This window comes from Gadus chalcogrammus, chromosome 15 (assembly GCF_026213295.1).
Source record: "Gadus chalcogrammus isolate NIFS_2021 chromosome 15, NIFS_Gcha_1.0, whole genome shotgun sequence".
Classification (NCBI taxonomy): Eukaryota; Metazoa; Chordata; class Actinopteri; order Gadiformes; family Gadidae; genus Gadus; species Gadus chalcogrammus.
In genome coordinates this window covers 15,362,322-15,381,430 of record NC_079426.1, presented here as the reverse complement: position 1 = coordinate 15,381,430, position 19,109 = coordinate 15,362,322, and the positions used below count along the sequence as shown (strand labels likewise).

At 47.9% G+C, this 19,109-nt stretch overlaps 1 protein-coding gene across 1 annotated transcript; it reads right to left on the bottom strand.

Annotated features, from left to right (window-relative positions):
• Positions 1–6,328: 6,328 nt before the first annotated feature.
• socs5b (suppressor of cytokine signaling 5b) lies at positions 6,329–19,088 on the bottom strand. The gene is made up of 2 exons (XM_056609229.1): positions 18,674–19,088; positions 6,329–12,421 (listed from the first exon to the last, which is right to left on the bottom strand). Exon 2 carries the CDS (start codon positions 12,399–12,401, stop codon positions 10,719–10,721), a length of 1,683 nt encoding a protein of 560 aa, XP_056465204.1. The 5' UTR covers positions 12,402–12,421; positions 18,674–19,088; the 3' UTR covers positions 6,329–10,718.
• Positions 19,089–19,109: the final 21 nt, after the last annotated feature.

Genomic DNA, 19,109 nt, shown 5'->3' with positions numbered 1-19,109 from the left:
GAAGGGTGGGGCGGAGCAGTTAGAGTGCTATGGTAGCGTGTGGTTGTGTGCCAACATTCGTTTTCTGGATGGCCACCCCTAGCAGCACCTTCCCCCGACACACACACCCTCCACTCTCGCTTTTTAAGGACACACACACACACCAACAATGCTAGGGACTGAACTTTGGGAGGAAAAATTGTTGCTACAAGCTGCCTTCCTCAAGACGTGGGGTTCGATGGTTAGTGACAACTAAGGCGCTCACGTTAAATAGGTAGACCCCCCCTCCAGCTCACAGGTCCTTACCCATGACTTCTCTCTCGCTATTCTCTCAGACACCTTGTGTTAAAAAAACACGCTTGTGTTTTTCATTTTTAGGTGCAAAACTCGACAATCACCCTGCGGTTTGAACCGAAAGATGTGTTGTGTTGTTTTGTCTTCCCTCTAACAATGGCCGTTATTGTGCATCAGTGTCACGTTGTGTCGCCTTTTGTTGGACCCACCGCTTACCTTTAGTTTCACCGAATGTGCGGGGGACGTGTCACATGACCGGCAGTATGCACCAGACGCCGACCCGGTCCATTCACCCAGCGGGAAAGAGCGACGTTTGGTCACTCTGCGAAATGCTTTGGAAGATACAACGACATTATGACCTATAGAACGTGTAAGGCCCAAATCTGTGTCCCATCTATCCATTATGTCTGGTCGTAGAGAGAGAGAGAGAGAGAGAGAGAGAGAGTGGTGGTCCGTTTAACCAAGACTTTTTTTTTTTAAACACAAAGAATAGAGAAACAAGAAATAAATAAAGGTCTTGGGTTCCATTGTGATTGTGTTGTGCTTATTCACTCTCCTGTGAGCGCCAGCTGGAAAAGGAAACCGCAAAAAGGAGCGCCTCGGTTTTCCTTGTCCTGTCTGGATGTCTCCTCCCCTCCCTGTGTTCCCCTCCTCAGGCCCAGTCGGGACTCAAGTCGGGAAGAATACTCTGAACACCCCCCCCCCCCCCCCCCCCCCACGGGTTGTTGTTGTTGCTGTTGTTGTTGTTGTGGTTGTTGTTGTTGTTGTGGTTGTTGTTGTTGTTAACCCTCATCGTGATGCTTTGCACAGAGCGGTGTCTGTGAATTTGCGATTAACTCGACACAGTTGTCGTACTTGGCTGGCGGTCAACACGCTACATGAGGAAGAGTTTCTCCATTAGGACAGCACAGTGCCTGACGGGATGCCAGAGGGTTTAAGAGCTTTAAACGCACGCAGAATGAAGTGTACTTTCCTCTGATCGAGACCATCTCCATTTCCCCCTCCATGCAGGCCGCACCGATCTGTCTTCTGCTCTTAGTTAAAATAAATAATATGAAAGAGGAGAAAAGCAAAACTAATGGGCTTAAACCTTCAGTTGAGTTGCTTAGACTGAATGAGCAACGAGAGCAAATGCCTGAAGGTTCAGCCGGTCTGCATTTAGAAATTGAATAAGATTACTCTGAGTTTCGTCTGTATAGTTTATACATGTTTTCACAACAACAAAGGCGGGTATTCAAAAAGCAACAATCCCATAACATCCAGGAGCTGGATTAAGTCAGAAGTATCTTGAGGGGTGGCAGCACCCCTCCCACGTAGATCTGACGGAATTCCTGATGGCAGGCCGTCTTTGATCACCATGGCAACGACTGGGCCTACATAATAATAATAATAATAAATTCAATTTATATAGCGCTTTTCTCAAACTCAAAGCTCACAACCAGTAGGAGCACAACAATAAACAAACTAAATGAAATGTAAAGTTGATGGGGCTTAGGTTGGTGGGTGATCTAGGGGTAGGCGGAGGAGAAGAGATGGGTCTTGAGGTGGGACTGGAAGAAGGTGAGGGACTTGGAGTCACGGATATGTTGGGGGAGGGTGTTCCAGAGCCTGGGAGCTGCCCTGGAGAAGGCTCTGTCGCCAAGGCTGCGGAGTTTTGTGTCATGTGCTATCGCTGAGCTGTAGAGTTGCCCCGGTTGGTGGAGGAGGTGGAGGTGGCGGGGGTGGGGGGTGGCTTTCCAAGTACTCCAGGTCCAACATAAGGTATGTTAACCTGGCAGCCATGCCTGTATGGCAACTACAGGGGCATTCCTGATCTCCACGCTGCAAGGACGGAGACACAGCGGGACAGAGGCCTGTTCGGGTGTCGCTTGGGAGGCCAAAATGTACTCTGATGCCAGCACCCAATAGAAAGTAGAACAACTTGAGGCAGGGAAGAGATGTGTGTGTGTGTGTGTGTGTGTGTGTGTGTGTGTGTGTGTGTGTGTGTGTGTGTGTGTGTGTGTGTGTGTGTGTGTGTGTGTGTGTGTGCGTGTGTGTGCGTGTGTGTGTGTGTGTGTAGTCAGAGGTGAGGGGAGGTGGTGAGCCAAATACGCAGGGCTCAGGGCTTACAGAGTAGCAGCCAAGCCGCAATGATACAGTTTAAGGAGAGAGAGAGAGGGATGGAGGGAGAGAGAGAGAGAGAGACACACACACACACACACACGCAGAGGGAGGGAATGAAGGGAGAAAGAGGGAGACAGAAAGAGCGCCACCAGGGCACAGGGAGCTACAAAAACACGGCCACACCCTAGGGAAGTAACAAGCAGTGAAAAGGCTAGAAATAGACGGCGGCAGACATATTAGACAGGGGTGTCGAGGGCCGAGAGGGGAGAGGTGGAGCTGCTGGTGGTGCTGGTGGGGCAGGGTGGGGGAGGGGGGCGGACAGGCTGATGATAGATGATAGAAGTGCACAGACTGTCCGAAAAGTGATTTGAAGCGGGTGGATGCAGGAGAAGACGAAGCACAGAAAGCAGGAGGAGGACGAGATGTGTTTGGGGGGGGGGGGGGGGGGGGGGGGAGTAACCCACAGAAATTTTCCAACATCTGTGCCAGCGGAGGGGAAGAGGAGGGAGAGCGGGGGGGGGGAATAAGGGGGGCGGGGGGTAAGTCCAGATGCCGTTCGAGCGTTTACATGCGTTCCAACTTTCCTGAGGCTCGCTTAACAGACATGGGTGGGGGAGGGTTGGGATCGGGGGGCGGGGGGTTATAGGAGCGAGAGAGAGAGAGAGAGAGAGAGAGAGAGAGAGAGAGAGAGAGAGAGATAAAGGATGTGGCTGGATGGGTTACATTGTGTGTGTGTGTGTGTGTGTGTGTGTGTGTGTGTGTGTGTGTGGTTAAGGAGCAACACCCTTCACCAGGAGGGAGGGAGGGATAGGAGTGTGGGTGGTGTTCGATGATTGAGCGAAACGCACTGACGAGTCCGGAGCCCAGGGAGATAGATAACGAGGGGAGAGGGGGATTCATAACCCCCTGACCCCCCATCCCTAAGAATCCTTTCGACTGAGATTCTGAGTATTTTGATGATGTGCTTCAGTGTCCACATGTTCATACTTGTTGGGTAAGTGAGGTTCTTCACTGATTATGCCTGGAGCAGCTGCTAGGGCCTCCCAAAACCCTCTGTGACCCAGGAGGCAAATACAGCCCCAAATATGCCATGGGAATGGCCAGCATGTTTTATTGGAGAACCCAGCCTAAGAGCAAGGACATCACCCTGCACCCCAAAACCCCAGCCCTAGTTAGCCTGTCACCAGGAAAGGAAGCTCAATGGCAGGTGTAAAATACAATAGACGTGTATGTATAGGGCTTGTACAACGAGACGTTGCAATGACTGCCTCCATTTTGGAAGTATAGGAGCAAAGGAATGTTATGCTAGTAATTGTGCTTAGGTCATTGTTTGGTCATTTAAACATGAAATTATTTGTCGTTATGGGCACATTGTTGTTTGAAACTGCCAGTGTTTTTCATATGAGACGTGGCAAATCTAAGTGCGATTAGGCCTAGCTGATGGTATTTGTACATTGAATTATGATTTTGTAGTACTACAACGCTCTCAAGCCATCAGAGCCAAAAGCGGAGAATAGTCAACATTAAACCCCAAGATGCATTCTGATGTACAAGCCCCATTTTGTTCAAGAAAGACACATGCCAGTGTGTTTGTGTGTATGTATATTCCTGAATGTTAGATGACTGACTGCAGGTGTACATCTGTGCAAGGTTAACTGGAAGTCCCTGCACACATTTCCACCACAGACAAAACCTTAAAAGCCAAATATTTCCAGACACTCTATTCTATTCTCCTCAGCCTGTACTGTTAAGTGTTGTATTTTAAACCTACAAAGTCACTCAAAGAGTTCAGATCAGATTCTCAGAATAGAATCCAGGCCGCTTCGGTCCAGCACACTGGCAGAAAGGAATGTTTGGGGGTGCTTTTAATATTATACTCGTCATATGTAGCCATTGTAGAAGACAAAGTCAGGCCATTCGGCTGACCAGCAACAGACAAACCAACCATCAACCCTTCCCAAGTTTTGATATGTTGTCAATACTGGTGAATCAAAGTTTGTCAGGATTGGTGTATATCATGTGTGCAATCCATTAGCCAAGCAAGTTCTTAAGTGTTACATACTCGTGGAAAATGACTTCATGAGACAAAAGAAAACTTAGATAACAGCTTCTGCCTAATTCGAGTCATAAATCGACTTTGAATTTCAAACACGCACATTGGAATATTCAAAGCTCCTTGGGGTGATTTATTGAGGCCTTATGGCCAAACAAATCATGGAAAGCTTTGATTGACCTTTCTATGAGGGGATGGCATGGCATTGAAGAGCCACGATAACTCCCATGGTAAACATGCTGCTCACATTAACTTTGTGGAAGACAGAGGAACCAACGATGGTGATAATTCTTAGTGACATCGATATGGTATTTTGGGAAATAGAACAGGCAACAAAAACTGTTTCTTCGAGCACAGCAGTTGAACGACATCCATTGCGGTCTGTTCGGTTACGCCGAGATCCACCCTATATATTATCTGCCTGGAACTCAACTGAGAGACATCCCATGACAATGGGATATATGGGATGGGAGGACTGGTGTGGATCCAGTGGGGTTCAGTTCAAATAAACTCCTTTAAAAGCTCCTAATGCGATTGTGTGTGGAGGGGGAGAGGTTTACGCACCACTGACCAATACATCTAGACAGCTTGAATGATGGTGCTCACCATTGACGCGCAGTCAAAAGGCCTGGCAATAACATAACTATTTATGGAGGCTTGCTGTGCCAACCGCCGATTCCAAATCCCACTCTGGAGACCCACAGACGGGACTGGATGAGGACTCTCAGGAAGGAACACCACAGCGGGATCAAACCTTGTGGGATTGATCCGTCGTCAAGAACTTCCAAAACAATGAAGCTCTGGATTTCAAACCCTACAGTAAAGGGAGTTCAAGTCTTGCCGGCATGGGGTTGGCATTCAGAGCCCCGGGTCCCTGGTAAAGACTAGGGTGTTTTGGGGTTTACGACGGGTAACAAAGTAGTATTTTGTGGGTTTAAAGTTAATCTGCTGTGCAATGTCCCTCTTCTCCAACAGCCCCGTCCTGTCCAAATGATACTAGCTCTCCACCCCTGCACACACTCCCCTCCAGGAAGGACCTAAATTATTTATAAGCATTGAGAAGCACATTTGAAACTGATAACCCTGAGTGCTATTAATACATCATGTCAAATGAACAAATATTCAACTGTTTCATTCCAGCCAGCATCTGACTTCAGCCAACCGAGGGAAAAGGGGCCTTGGAGAAACAGGCGAGTCACTGCAGAGCTCTGCAGCCTGGGAGCACGATGATGGATCGGTGTGTCTGCGATGCAGACCTTGGATTAAAAGAGAAAACCTGAAACCAGCCACAGGCTCAGTAGCACACAGCAGGGCAACATCTACAAGTATTGGAAACAAAACAAACTTGCTGAAATAAAATACACTAAAAGCATATAATATATGATAATCACTAAATCCGTTTCACATATTGATTTTAAGGGCCGCAAAGGCTCCCTAGTCATGTTGAAACATTAAAACACTGACCACACTGGAATACACTTAAAGTTTTATTTGGAATATTAAGACAATGAAGCGTAAGCCAAGCACCAATAGTGACAGCTACAAGTGTCCCATCATACGGCTCTTTAAAATGAACAGGTTATACTCCGGGGAAACCAAAAAAAGTGATTTTGCTTCTACTTTTTTTGAAGTGGAGGGGAGGTGGTGGTGGATGAAGCACAGAGATACAGAACATAAACGGTGAAACGTGAACATGATAAAGTAATTTACACTCTCCAAACCCTCCTGGTCAGCAGGAGGAAACGGTAGAAACAGGGCTAAAGAAAAGCAAAGTAGGGGAAGGAAGGAGTCAGGGATAGAGAGAGAGAAGCAAAATGGAACAGTGATATTCATCTGACAAGAGTGTTCGGTTGGCCCGTGGAGGTGGGGCTGCTGCCCCCATTGGAGGGGGTGGTGGTGGTGAGGGTGGGTCGGGTGGGAGGGGTTCACGAGGGTCCTTCCTGATTGGTCAGAACGAATAAGGAATAAGGCGGCCCGGGAACACAAGTGAGGCGCTGGAGAATGACAACCGTTAGTTGGTTGCCAACTTTGCCGCCGCCTCAACACCCGCATCCACACAGCAACCAATGTGCACATACAGCATTTTAAAGTGACAGAGGATTGCAACCATTTTGTCAAGAGTCCACTCCATTGCATATTAGGGAGAAGTAATAATGAAAAATAATATTTTATTTTACCTTTTAAGTCATACACATTATTTTAATGTTCGCATATAGCACTTATCCCAGCTTTCCAAAAGAAATATATATATGGGAAAGAATAAAATTTGTCTTTAAAATAATTAGTCTTGTTTTTTTTCTGTCCTCCGAGCAGCTGAAACCGTGAGTCATAGTGGGGGAGGGAGGAGGGAAATAGGGGGAGTTTACGAGACTCCCGTCCCGCCCAGACCCTGTGGTTTCCTGCCACCAGCGAGGCGCTCATAGTGCAGCTAAAATAAGTGTGGTTCTAACAACACAAGTTTAAAATAGTTAAATTGCAAACTACCCCCCCCCCCCGCACAAGAACATAGATCATAAATGTAAACACCCATCCTTTGTCTTTCCCATAGTGGGGAGTGGTTGAAGGGTGTCAGTTTCAACAGTTTCTCAGGTGGTGGTGGTGGTGGGTTGAGTCACATTGAGAGGCGGTGCTGGCGTTACGTGATCCATGTACACACACACTTACACACACACACACACATACACTCCTAACTGATGCATGAGGATGTGTGCGATACTCTTTTCGATGACACTTGTTCAAGGGTGAAAACAAAAAATGTATGCAAAATAAAAAAAAAATCCCTCCGCCAGACAAAACACATTATTCACGCTAGAAATGGTGCTACATCACACACACGTGGTACGCGTACGTTGTTTCCCATGGGGAAAAGAGGCCAGAGGGGGGCCGACTCAACGCCTGCCCCCTGGGCCGGAGGAGAGGGGCCTTGACCACCAGGATGCAGCTGATCTATCACTAAACAGGCTGTCCATCAAAACACCCCTTCCTCCTCATCATCATCATCATCATGTGGTTCTGTCCGTTCAGACACACACGCTCACGGCTAAATAACATCTGACAAGGTCATTAGCGTCGCTTCACGTCACCCCACTAACTCATCAAGAGGCCGACGTCTCTCATCCGAGACCCCACCTGGCTCACGTAGTACACCTCCTTACTCCACCTCAAGCAACCATACCCGATGCAAAAACAATCCATTTAAAGTGCCATTTACTTCAACTAACGCTGAGAACTACTGTAAGCCAGGCCTCAGTCCAGCTCTGAAGACCCTCTCTCTCTCTCTCTCTACCTCTTGCGCTCATTTCTTCTATGTTAAGCCTATATGCCATCCAGTTTTGGTGCAAAAACAACCAGCTCCGCACCCCATCGTCACCACAGGTATAATGTGATTATGGCGTGGAGGAACGCGAACAGGAGTAGGGAGAGGTACGGGCAGAAAAAAATTGAGTCCCTTCTCTGTTACCAAAGACTCAGTCAGCACCTATTAGGCAACACAGAGTGGCCTTTTTAGCACCTGGTAAATTTAGATCGCCCAGAGGTAAATTTAGCCTGCGATTAGCACTGGCGGGTGTGGGTGGGACTCTGCCAGGGAGGGCTGGGTGGGGCTGTGGGTTAGGAGGGTGACGGGGGGGGGTCTTTACTCGAAGCACTACCAGACAGGTGGAAGTTCAGGAAAATGGCATTGTTGCCGTGTGCTGTGCGGACTCCGCTGGAAGGCCGGGGCAATGTAGGTTCAGTGTGTGGTGGCCTGTACCACCTTTACCGTTCAGAAAGTGATGAGTGCATCTTAGCTCAACCTCATATTTAAATGCTCGATCTGAATTCATTGATGGGAAAACCCTATGCAGAGAGCCACTCAAAGGGTTGTTACTACAGAACACAGATGCCACTGGGGCCGGAGGCACCAGTTATATACAGCCAGCAGCAACGGCCTTCACCGCCAACGGTGAAGGCTTTGCTCACAGAAGCTTGGGAAATGTAAAGGGGTATAAATGTACTGGTGGTTCAATTAGTTGCTCACTGATTCCATTTATTATTGGTAGCCCGTCCACTGAAGAAGACCAATTTGCCCTCTCCTGGTATCACCTTTAACTCAATAGTAGAAATGTGCAGTTGAACGACAGAGAGAGAAAAATGGTTGGAATACATGGTCAAACCTTGACATAAAAATCTCCTAAGCTTCAAAAAAAAAAAAAAAACATAGCACCACTTAATTATTGTTGTTCCATATATATATATATATATATATATATATAAAAAAAAGTGTGCACCATAGATAACATGATGAGCTCAGAGCTAGCACCCTCCTCCCACCAACACACACGCTCTACCATCTAGTTGGGGCTCGGTGGAGCATGTCCTGCCCCAGCTCTGGACTAACACAGCTGGACGCAGCGCCACTGCGCTCAGTTCTCAAGGCACAGGGGGTTGGTACTTGTTCCCTCTGGTGGAGCACAACTAACAAAAGCACTGCGAGCGGATGAATGGGCTGAGCGGGCCTTGAGTCTGTTTGTCTCAATGGGGTTCTGATCAGCATACACGGTGAAAATCATGGCCAGATGTGAGGGGAAACAAGGGTTGAGTCAATGCTCGCACGATGCAACTCAACTACAATCTGTAAATTTCTTAAACTTTTCCAAAACAATCGACTAAAAAATAGAAATTATACAAAATAAATAAAAATCAGTAATAAAGTCCCAGATAAGAGGGATGCCAGTTTCCACGAATGGGCTTCACTATCATTTAAGGGCTCTTTAAAGTGAGAGACACGTTTTAAGTGTTAATATGAAAGCCACTGAATCATAAAACGGCTCTATGCATTTAAGTAGCAATCTGTCTGTAACATTACAAGATAATCCATGAGGGTCTACATTTTGACTACACAAGATTGGTTTCCATGTTTTAAAGAAGGGGGAACGCACCACCAGAAGCCTTTTTGTAGCACCAGAGTGACTCCATACAGAGATATGAGCGTTGGAAGCGGGAGAAGTGCATTTTTCAACACAGTCCCGTTTGAAGTAACATTTGACTCTTGCCTCTGGCTAGAGCAGAAGTCCACAATGTGGTAGGACTGGTGAACAATATCCCTGGAGAGGATTATTGATTGTGTGCATGTGCGAGTACACAACTGTAAGCACAGAGCTGGGCGACACATGGATGGATTATTCAGATATTTGAACATTGCTCAGATGTTCTTGGTCTTATGGTATATTTCCAGTAAAAATATGTTGTAGCTGGTCATGCTATATACATTTTCTTACTATGGTTCTTAACATTTAGCCAATGCTTAAACCATAGTGCTAGAAAGCAATAGAAAAATATTAGGGACACACCGACACCCATTCCATGTTCACAACCCATATTGTAGAATATCCCATTTACGAACCATCACATGGCCTTGTGGCGTCAGTTATTGTTGTAAAGTGATGTTTGACTCGGTTAACATCGCCCAACCCCCAGCAAAGAGTTAAAGTGCCTGTAGCCAGTGTTTTGTTTTCCTAGTTGCTGATCGAGTCAAAGTTGTTGTTCCTATGGAATTAACTACTTTGTCGCATTGTCCCCCCAATAACTGCTGCTCTACTGTAATGTTAGTGCTCTGTGCTGGCCACCGAACCTCAGAAGAAAATCCCTGGCTTGGAGGATACCACCGTGTACCAAGGAGAGAGCGGAGAGGCACAGTACAAATACACATGCAAAGTGCACAGATCTACACTTGGACTGCAGTTTTGTTTGCGAAGTGCACCACTGGACGCCGTTCTCCAACCGACACACCGTCCCGTCCAAACCAAGAACATGGTAGAAGCAAGGGGGGGGGGGAATGGAAAGGAAAGCACAAAGTGATCTGTACAACGAGGCTAACCATGTGGGGAGCCGACTAGAATGTGGGCTTGCATGCAGGCAGGTAGGTCTACAGGCAGGCGGCCGATGGGGGAATCAGGCAGACAAAATTTAAATAAACTAACCAGAGAAAAATACAAAGTGCTGATATTTGCGGCCTCCCTCCCAGTCAAAATAACCTGTTCAACAAAAAACACGCTTGCCAGACAGCGTTATACTGAATATAATCATGTGTCATTTTTACTCTGTGATGTTAATAACTAAAATAAAGATTAGAATGAATCTTGTATAGCTTGTTTTCACCTAGACTCCGTTCATCCACTGCCATTTCAGCGGAGGGCGGCTGTGCCGCCACTCCTGATTGGCTGACGGGGGGGGTGGGGGGGGGTGATCTGTTCAAAGAGTTTTGTACTTCCTCCCAGCGTGCGTGCGTGTGCGTGTGTGCCCCGCGGCGCTACTTGAGCTTGAGGGGCGGCTCCCGCTCCAGCCAGCGCACGCGCACCTTCTGTTTGTAATGGTACTCCTTGAGGAAGTCCTGCAGCGCCGGGGGCAGTGGCAGCCCGCCGATGCCGTCGTACGTGCTCCGGCGGCAGATGGCGGCGCGGGCCAGGTGCTGCAGGCTGAAGGGGAAGGTCCGGTGGAGCGGCGCCGTCAGCAGCGGCTCAAAGAACATGCAGGCGCTGGGGTCCTTGTAGTGCTCCAGCAGGCCCGTCACGGTGGACGAGTGGAACACGCACGGGTCGTGGGCGTCAAAGCTGAAGTTGTGGTTCCACTGCTCGATGCGGGCGTGCAGCGAGCGGTTGTAGCGGCGGAAGCTGACGGAGAAGAGGTAGTCTTCTTGGGCGGAGTCCCGCAGCAGGAAGGTGCCCTCGGGCCGGCCGTCCAGCAGCGCCTCGGCCTGGTAGCGGTCCATCACGCCCCAGTAGCAGGGCAACGACGTGATCTGCAGCAGGTCCGGCACCAGACAGTGGATATAGTCGATCTGGGTGTGGACCTTCCAGGGCCCCGGCTGCAGCTGCTGCTGCTGCTGCTGCCGGCCGTCCCCGGAGGCGTGTCTCTGCTTGGGCCTGCGGGCCTGCAGACACAGGGTGGTCGAGTCCTCCTCAGAGTCACAGTCCTGGGCCGAGGCCATGGCTGTGACCGGCACCGGCCCGCAGGCCCCCGAGGGCCCCGCCACCCCCTCCCCCGAGCCCTCTCCGACGCCAGGCGCCATCTTTGGTCCCAGTTTGTAGAGGGAGGAGCCCGACGGCGAGGCCTCCAGCGTGTGGATCTGGGCGTTGGGCGGCGGGTCCACGCCCTCCTCGATGCTCTGCCGGCGGCGCTCGCGCAGACGCTCCTCCTCGTCCTCGGGGGAGGGGTGGGCCGGGTCGAAGGCGTCCAGCAGGGCGCTGGAGGAATGCGGGCTGACGGGCGCCGTGTGCTGCTTGATGAGGTGCCACTTGTGGGCCAGGTCCGAGCCGGGCGGGAAGGGGCAGGTCTCCAGCATGAGCTCCGTCAGGTGGATCTTGCGCTTGGACACGACGGGGGCTTTGGACGGGTGGCGGCGGCGGGCCGGGAGCGGCAGGCAGAGGCCCACCGTGTCGCTGAGCCGCTGCCGCAGCGAGCGGGCGCTGAGGCTCCGCCCCCCCGGCGCACAGTCCCCGACCTCCTGGATGGAGCTGACGCCGTAGCGCCGGTCGCGCCGCACCCCACCGCCCCGCGACCTGGCCGACCGCCGGTCCGCCTCCAGGGAGCTCTGGGTCTTGGTGGAGCACGAGTGTTTTTTCTTGCCCCCCCACGGAGCGTGTCGGGAGTAGGAGTCTCGACGGGCCATGGGGACCCCCGTCGCGCCGCCGCCGCCGCGCACGTCCTCCGTGTCCTTGTCGACGGTGATCTCCACGAACTGGGGCACGTCGGACACACAGTTGTGGTGGTGTCTCCGCCCGGCGGTGACCAGGGGGAGCGGGAGGATGCTCCTGGACGGGCTTGGGGCCGCGGAAGCCTGGGGCTCCCCCGGACCGCCTCCGGGGCAGAGGTCCACCACGCAGTGGACGGCGTCCGCCTCGACGCCGTCGCAGGCCGCACCGGAGCCGTCGCTGTGGAACAGGGTGTGGCATTTGCTTCGCAGGTTGCTCCACATCTTGCCCACCGCGTCCATCAATAGGAGCCCCTCAGGACCTGCAAGTCATGGAAGAGGAAAAAAAAGAAAACCGGCAAGTCAGTTGATGAGCCAACACACACACACACACACACACACACACACACACACACACACACACACACACACACACACACACACACACACACACACACACACACACACACACACACACACACACACACACACACACACACACACACACCAGAATGCCATGCATGTAGTAATTAGACGTGCAGCACGTCTTAACGGGGCCAAAGTGTCTGAGCGGTGGCTCGGCTTGAGGAGCTGGAACAGCAGAGCGCTGGGAGTTGCCAGGCAGACGTGCAGCGACACAAGGCCACGGCTATAAATGAACGCAGGGCGCTGCTCCCAGCTGATATGCTGGTATGTACTGTAATACAGAGCCAGTCTAGACCTGACCAACTCACCCGCTCCCACACTACCCCAGCAAAGACAAAACGTTTCAAACACACACATGTGCACACAAGACGCACGCAGTGGCTATGTAAGTGATGGGCCATTTGTCAGTGTTTTCAGTATTTACTGCCGCCGTGTCACACGTGGCTGCGTGGACCTGGCCCTGGGTGACGTTGGCATATTACAAAACAAAGTACTTGCATGTATATATTTTGAGTGGCATAATTCAAACCATGCTATAGCCAGGCCAAACGGGAGGAAAATAATATTTTACTCCCTCTGCTCAGGCAAGTTTTCCTCAGCTCAATCCTTCATCTAAACCCAACGTCTCCAACCCCTTTTTTTCTCTTCATTGAAATAACCGTTTTGACCCTGAATGGAGATCGACGTGTGTGAAGGGAGGATACGGTGGAGCTAGGCCGGATACTTAAACAACAAAGATCCTTTAGGCTGCAGCCAGAGAATCAGTATCCATCGTATACTATAATTAACTGATCGTTGCAGTCCCATAGGGACTATGCACATGCACACACAAGACTTAATGGAAATAATGCTGCAATTTACCAGCGCCGTGAGGTGAAACTAGGGCTGTAACGATACGCATATCGAAACCGAAATCGCGACACTCAAAGCCACGAACCTGTCTCGCGGTGTGAGAAGGCAGAAGCGCGATACGCCCTTTCTAACACTCCGGTCAAATTGTCCGATCGAAATTTGCTAATAATTTGTCTAAATAATAGTTTGCTGACAGCGCCCCCTCCTATCGATGCCGTAAGTATGCGACGAGATGCCCTCTCTGTGATGACAGCTCTCCGTGGCTACGGAGGATTGCATTTCTCCACAGCCGTCAAAGTCCTCATATACTATATGAACGACATTTATCCAGAGTGGGCCAAGCGCGAAAAAAATTGCCTGTGTGATCCTGTCTCTATTGTTTTGTGTGATTTGACTGACAGTTTGTCTGCTTATAGGTCGGAATGAAGCGGCCAACGATTATTGACAGGATGGGTACTTTATTCTACCGGACTCGTTCGCTTCTTCACTAGACAAATGCGCTACCGCTCGCTCGTCCACTCACTCGCTGACGTCACTCACACACGCATACTGCCATTCTTGCGCACACACATATGCTACTCGTAACACTATGCCCCGTTATTGCGACGTTCATGTTAGACGTTCATGTTTTTCCCCATCTATTGAAAGTTAGGCTATTAAACATGTTGCATTCTATACGGCCTGATTATGTCATTATTTAAGCTACATAGCCTAATAAGAAGCACTAATAAGGATATTTGACTAAACCAACCAAACAGTTCAGGGTTTTTGCCTACCAGCAAAAAGCATCCTCCAACTGCAATCTTTGGTTATTTCTTTATTAATTTAGCTATACTTTAATAGAATTCTTTCTGTTCTCCCTGTTCAAATCTGTTCAGTGTTCCAAATTATTTGCTATTAAATGTTACATTAAGTTAATTGGTATACAAGTGTTGTTTGAATAAAATGCTTTTTAAATTTAAAAAAAATCGTGGGATGTATCGAACCGTGGGTCAAAAATCGTGATACAAACCGAATCGTGAGTTTGTGTATCGTTACAGCCCTAGTTGAAACCATACACTTTTCTGACATAAATTACTGTAAGTAGAAGTTAACCGTTCCATTGTTAATCCTACTCGCTTAACTCCGCATCACTCCATGGCTATAGATCCACTCTCAATGAAAAAATGAGGAAGAGAAACTTCGTCCCATGATGCATTTCAAATAGGAATTCGCCAGGTCAGCAGCAGCAGGGACGTTCTGGTGGGCGGACAGGAGGAGAACAAGGAGCCGCGCACCCCCCATCCCATGACAAGCCCATTACTAATCTTACTGATGATATTAGGCACAGCCTCTTAACAGATTTGTCATAGCCGCTGACTCGATGTGCACCCATGTTGGGTCACAAGGCATGTCATCATTAGACCCATTCAAGACACTGTGGAGCGCATCCACCTTGACCAACAGCCGTAGTCACAGACACCGTTGCTAGGAGGACAAAGTATGGTCTTTGTCAGCCTGGCCGATGCTGGGCTACATCACCAGATGCGACATGACTCGAGTCGCTGTGGTTTTGTCTGCAATTCGGGAGGCCCACGTGTGGCACAGCACTCAGTCTGGAGGAGCGTGGTGAACTGGCTGTGGCTGGCATGGCTTCTATTACGTGTATCTGCTGCAATGGGGATTTTCTGATTGGCACAGATTAGTCTATATAACCCCGTTATGGCTCACAACAGTCTCCCTACATTCACTCAAAATTACAACACAACCTAATAACATATCCCATTCTTTCAATTTATATTGTTCTGCCTGTAAAGTATTATTCATGACATTGACATAGCATTAATCACAGCTTCCAATAGGTGGCTCGGAAAAGGAATGACCATGTTTCACTTTGTGGCCGTTTTACACGCAAAGTTTTTTTAAATATAATAATTGCGTTAATCGCGCGATAAAAAAATTAACGCCGTTAAAATTGGTTTGCGTTAACGCCGTTAATAACGTGTTTAACTGACAGCTCTAACTGTATTGTAGTTTACATCGTCTTAGTTTAATATCAGACTCATCTAGGGTTTTAGAGATCCCTCCCATGTCTGAAAGAAAGCCCTTTCAGTCACTTCAAAGTCTGTTACCATGTGAATGGGAACCAAAAGGCTGTTTGTCACTGTCACGGTTTTTGTGAGGGGAATGCACTTTGAATTACTTTCCAATGGATTCTGAAAAGTTTCTTACTCAAAACTAGTGCCAGAAACAACACAAGATTGTTGTTTGTTTACAAACTGCGTGGCGCTGTGATTATTAGGCTACATCTGATGCACTGCTGGAACAATCATATCATCAGCGACGTCTGGCTGGGTAGTGGAGGTGACATTTGGGTTGAATGGAGGGTAACCCGTCAGCAGCACATCACATCTACCCTAATGATCATAGCGCCAAAAAAAGTGCTGCACTATCCGTGTTTGTAGGCAAACTACAATCTGGTTGTGCCTGACATATTGGAAAGTAATTAAACGAGTGTTCCCCTCATATAAACAGGAGGTAGGCCACTCTGTAAGTCGATGGAAGAGGCTAACGGAAAGCTAATACTAACCAAGCATACTCCCCTTCTAGACAAACAATGATATAGTTGGATTAAACAATTTGTCTGATTCTTCGTAAAACAGGCCAGCCCCAATTTACAGATATCTCTGCGTATGGCTTTCACATTATATTAATTTCAAAGATTTAATTCACCGATATATTCAATCAAAAGAAGATTTAAAAAGGAGGCCCCAGTTAGAAAGTAGATGGAAAGTTTAAATAAATAACCCTACAATAGCCACTCACTTGCCAATATGGCTGGGTACGTACAATCCTAACCGGCCACTAACTAGATTTACCAACATTTGGCTGGTGGCTGATTGTGTTGCACGAGGTTCGCAGCCTTCTGTCATTCGTCCAGGAGGAACTGGAATTGTGAGGTAAATCAGCTCCATCTTTGGAAGAATGCTCAGGTTTTCCATGCGGGCTAGTGTTTTAGCCTACTGCGTGCTAATCACTGCAGAAATAAACAAAGCACAACAAAATGCACATTTCATTAGTATTGATTTGTGAAATAGCGATAAAACGCAGTGTTGTATGCATCTATTATTGCATACTCGTATTTTGTTTGGCATTAAAAACAAAACTTGATCAATTGCATATTGAAAAATCAGCTCAACTAAGATTTAACTCGACTAATACATTTGAATGTAGCTACTGTCTATGCTGCTTCCACCTAGCTGTGTTCACTTTGCCGTCTACACTTTCAAGGCACAGGTTGGGGAATCATCAGCGCCGGTTGCCATCAATCCATCCATGTGTAAGCCGTCTGTCGCATTGACCCCAGATGCGTTGTGCAGGTCTCCTCTGCTGCACTGGTCCAAATATTGTTAGCCAAGTCAGTACTGATGGATGTCACAAAAAGGTATGCATATTATTTAAGGCTTTTAAGCCTCCTCTAACTGGCTCAAATCCAAACAACCAATCTTGTAATGGTAAAGCAATGAGACTGGAAAAAAGTGTGGTGAGCTGAATAGACTATTCCCGTGGGGTAGACAGAACACGGCGGTGGACAGAACACGGGGGTGCCATATTTACTTCACTTGTCTGCAGTGAGGATAAGTCATCCTTTCAATCAAATTAGTTGGCAGAATTCCCTAGAACTAGTGCATGGAATTAGTGAAGAATGCTCACTGATAAGTTTTCTAGATAGTCATCTTAGCCACTGTCATGGCCAGAGCATCAAATTAGGTTGCCCTAGTTCGTTAGGATCAGACTTCACTTTTCTACATAACTAATGGAAGGTTATTTAATATTTTATTCCAATATTGTTTCACTCCAGCTCATAAATATGTTCTTTAAAAAGGAAAAATAATTTGATTTGTTGAAAAAACAGTGTATATTTACCAGCAAACTAAATGTAGCGGTTTTGCCTCAGAAGTACTGTCATTATTGAAAGAAACTAAGCAGCACACAGACACACCAAATACATACTTGGGACTGAGTCGTGTTGAATGCTATTGGTCACTACAGGTTACGATGCTTGTTGACAAGAACTACCATCATGACATAAAGTCTTAGTCAAGTTATACTTTTCTCCATAACAGTGCATCTTTCGGGAGTGTGGGCCAAGCAACAATTTTCTTCACACAGAAGATTACAGGAATAGAGGTGGTGCCTGACACTGAAAGTATCTGCCTTGCCACCAAAATAATATATGTATATATTTGTAATATTATGGAGTTTGTAGTGATATTAGTGTAGCAGACAAATCTGAGTAATGTATATGTCATTTGAAATCATTGCCCCCAGTTTTGGTGGATTTCACCAGAAATCATGCGACTACAGTCTTCAGAGTATTTAAAGCCATGTCTTGATAAAAAATATTTAAAAAAGAAAAATAGGCTACTGCAGTGTTTCAACAGTCACACACCCATTCTCATGGGATGTTTCTGAACTAGGAGAGGCCTGGACTCGACACCAGATTAGGGAATTAACCCCTCTTTGCACTGTCCAAAATACCTTTTAAATATTACTTATTTCTTCAATATGGACCTTTCTTTAGAATTGATCATCTAATCTGAGTTAATGGGGACAACCACACACTAATCAAGGGTTTCAAAAGAGGAATTAGTATTTACAAGATGAAGTACCATAAAACACAGGCAGAAATAGTTCATTTGGAGTACAACGCAAATTTTATGGGAGTCAAACTAGTTATTTTTCTTCGAATCAGCAGACCAATTCCTATCCCAATTGGCCAGTGACACCTTATGCCACTACAGTATGGGGAGAGCGGCTACCATGGGCCGGTGCGTTAATCTGGACCCTGATAAAACGGAAGCCGCTAGTATCAAACTTGTCCGTTCGGCAGCGTACATAAGGCCTCGGCTATGTGGAGGCCGCTCTTCTCCCGGTCCACATCTGACACTTTATCAGCAGATACTCCAACCACACATTTAAATCTATAGTTATTCCATTACATACATGTACGGATCATCTTCAAGTGTGGTTATATTGGGAATATGTATATGTATAAGAGGAAATTAAAACGATGTCGGGCTGGGTGTTTGAGGGGTATCCTAACGGGAAAAGTATCCCGGTGGTTAGCGAGTTGTCCAGCTAGCTAGCTGTTAGCTACCTCTTCCAATGGGATGCAGTCGGCTAGCGGGTTAGCTTGTAAAATAATCTACACGTATCGAGTCGCTTTTAACAAGCCACTCTACACTACGACATCACGAACAATAAACGAATATACGCTAGAAAAAACGGGTCAGTGTGCTGCGTGTTCTGCTTACCCGTACGTCTCTCAGAAAGCCTTACTCAACAGCGCTCTTTGTCTGCAAAAAATGGCTATCAAGACAAGTCAGGCACATATCCCCCTTGCGGTCCACAGCGTCGGGTGAAACCAAAAAATACGCAGATCGCTGTGAGTGTCATTCCGAATGCTGCACAGTTCGATGAGATACAAATGAATAAACTCATCTAAAGGCTAGATGTCTTCCTCAGCGGCGAGCGCTTATTCTTCATCATGGCAGTCCTCTCTCCTCCCGTGGCCGACCCTGCTCCAGGCTGCCCGTATGACGACGGTCGCTGAGCACAGTACGGAGGAATGGGAGAGACATACACATGGGCATTCCGTGGCTTGCATGCGGGAAACAGAGTGGCAAGGGCCTGATCCAATGGAGAGAGAGGAACGACTGCGCACTTCCGACAGCACATACGGATAGGGAA

What these genes read in the sequence shown, in the direction of transcription:
- socs5b (XM_056609229.1), bottom strand. Translation starts at nt 12,401, where the DNA reads ATGGACGCGGTGGGCAAGATGTGGAGCAACCTGCGAAGCAAATGCCAC.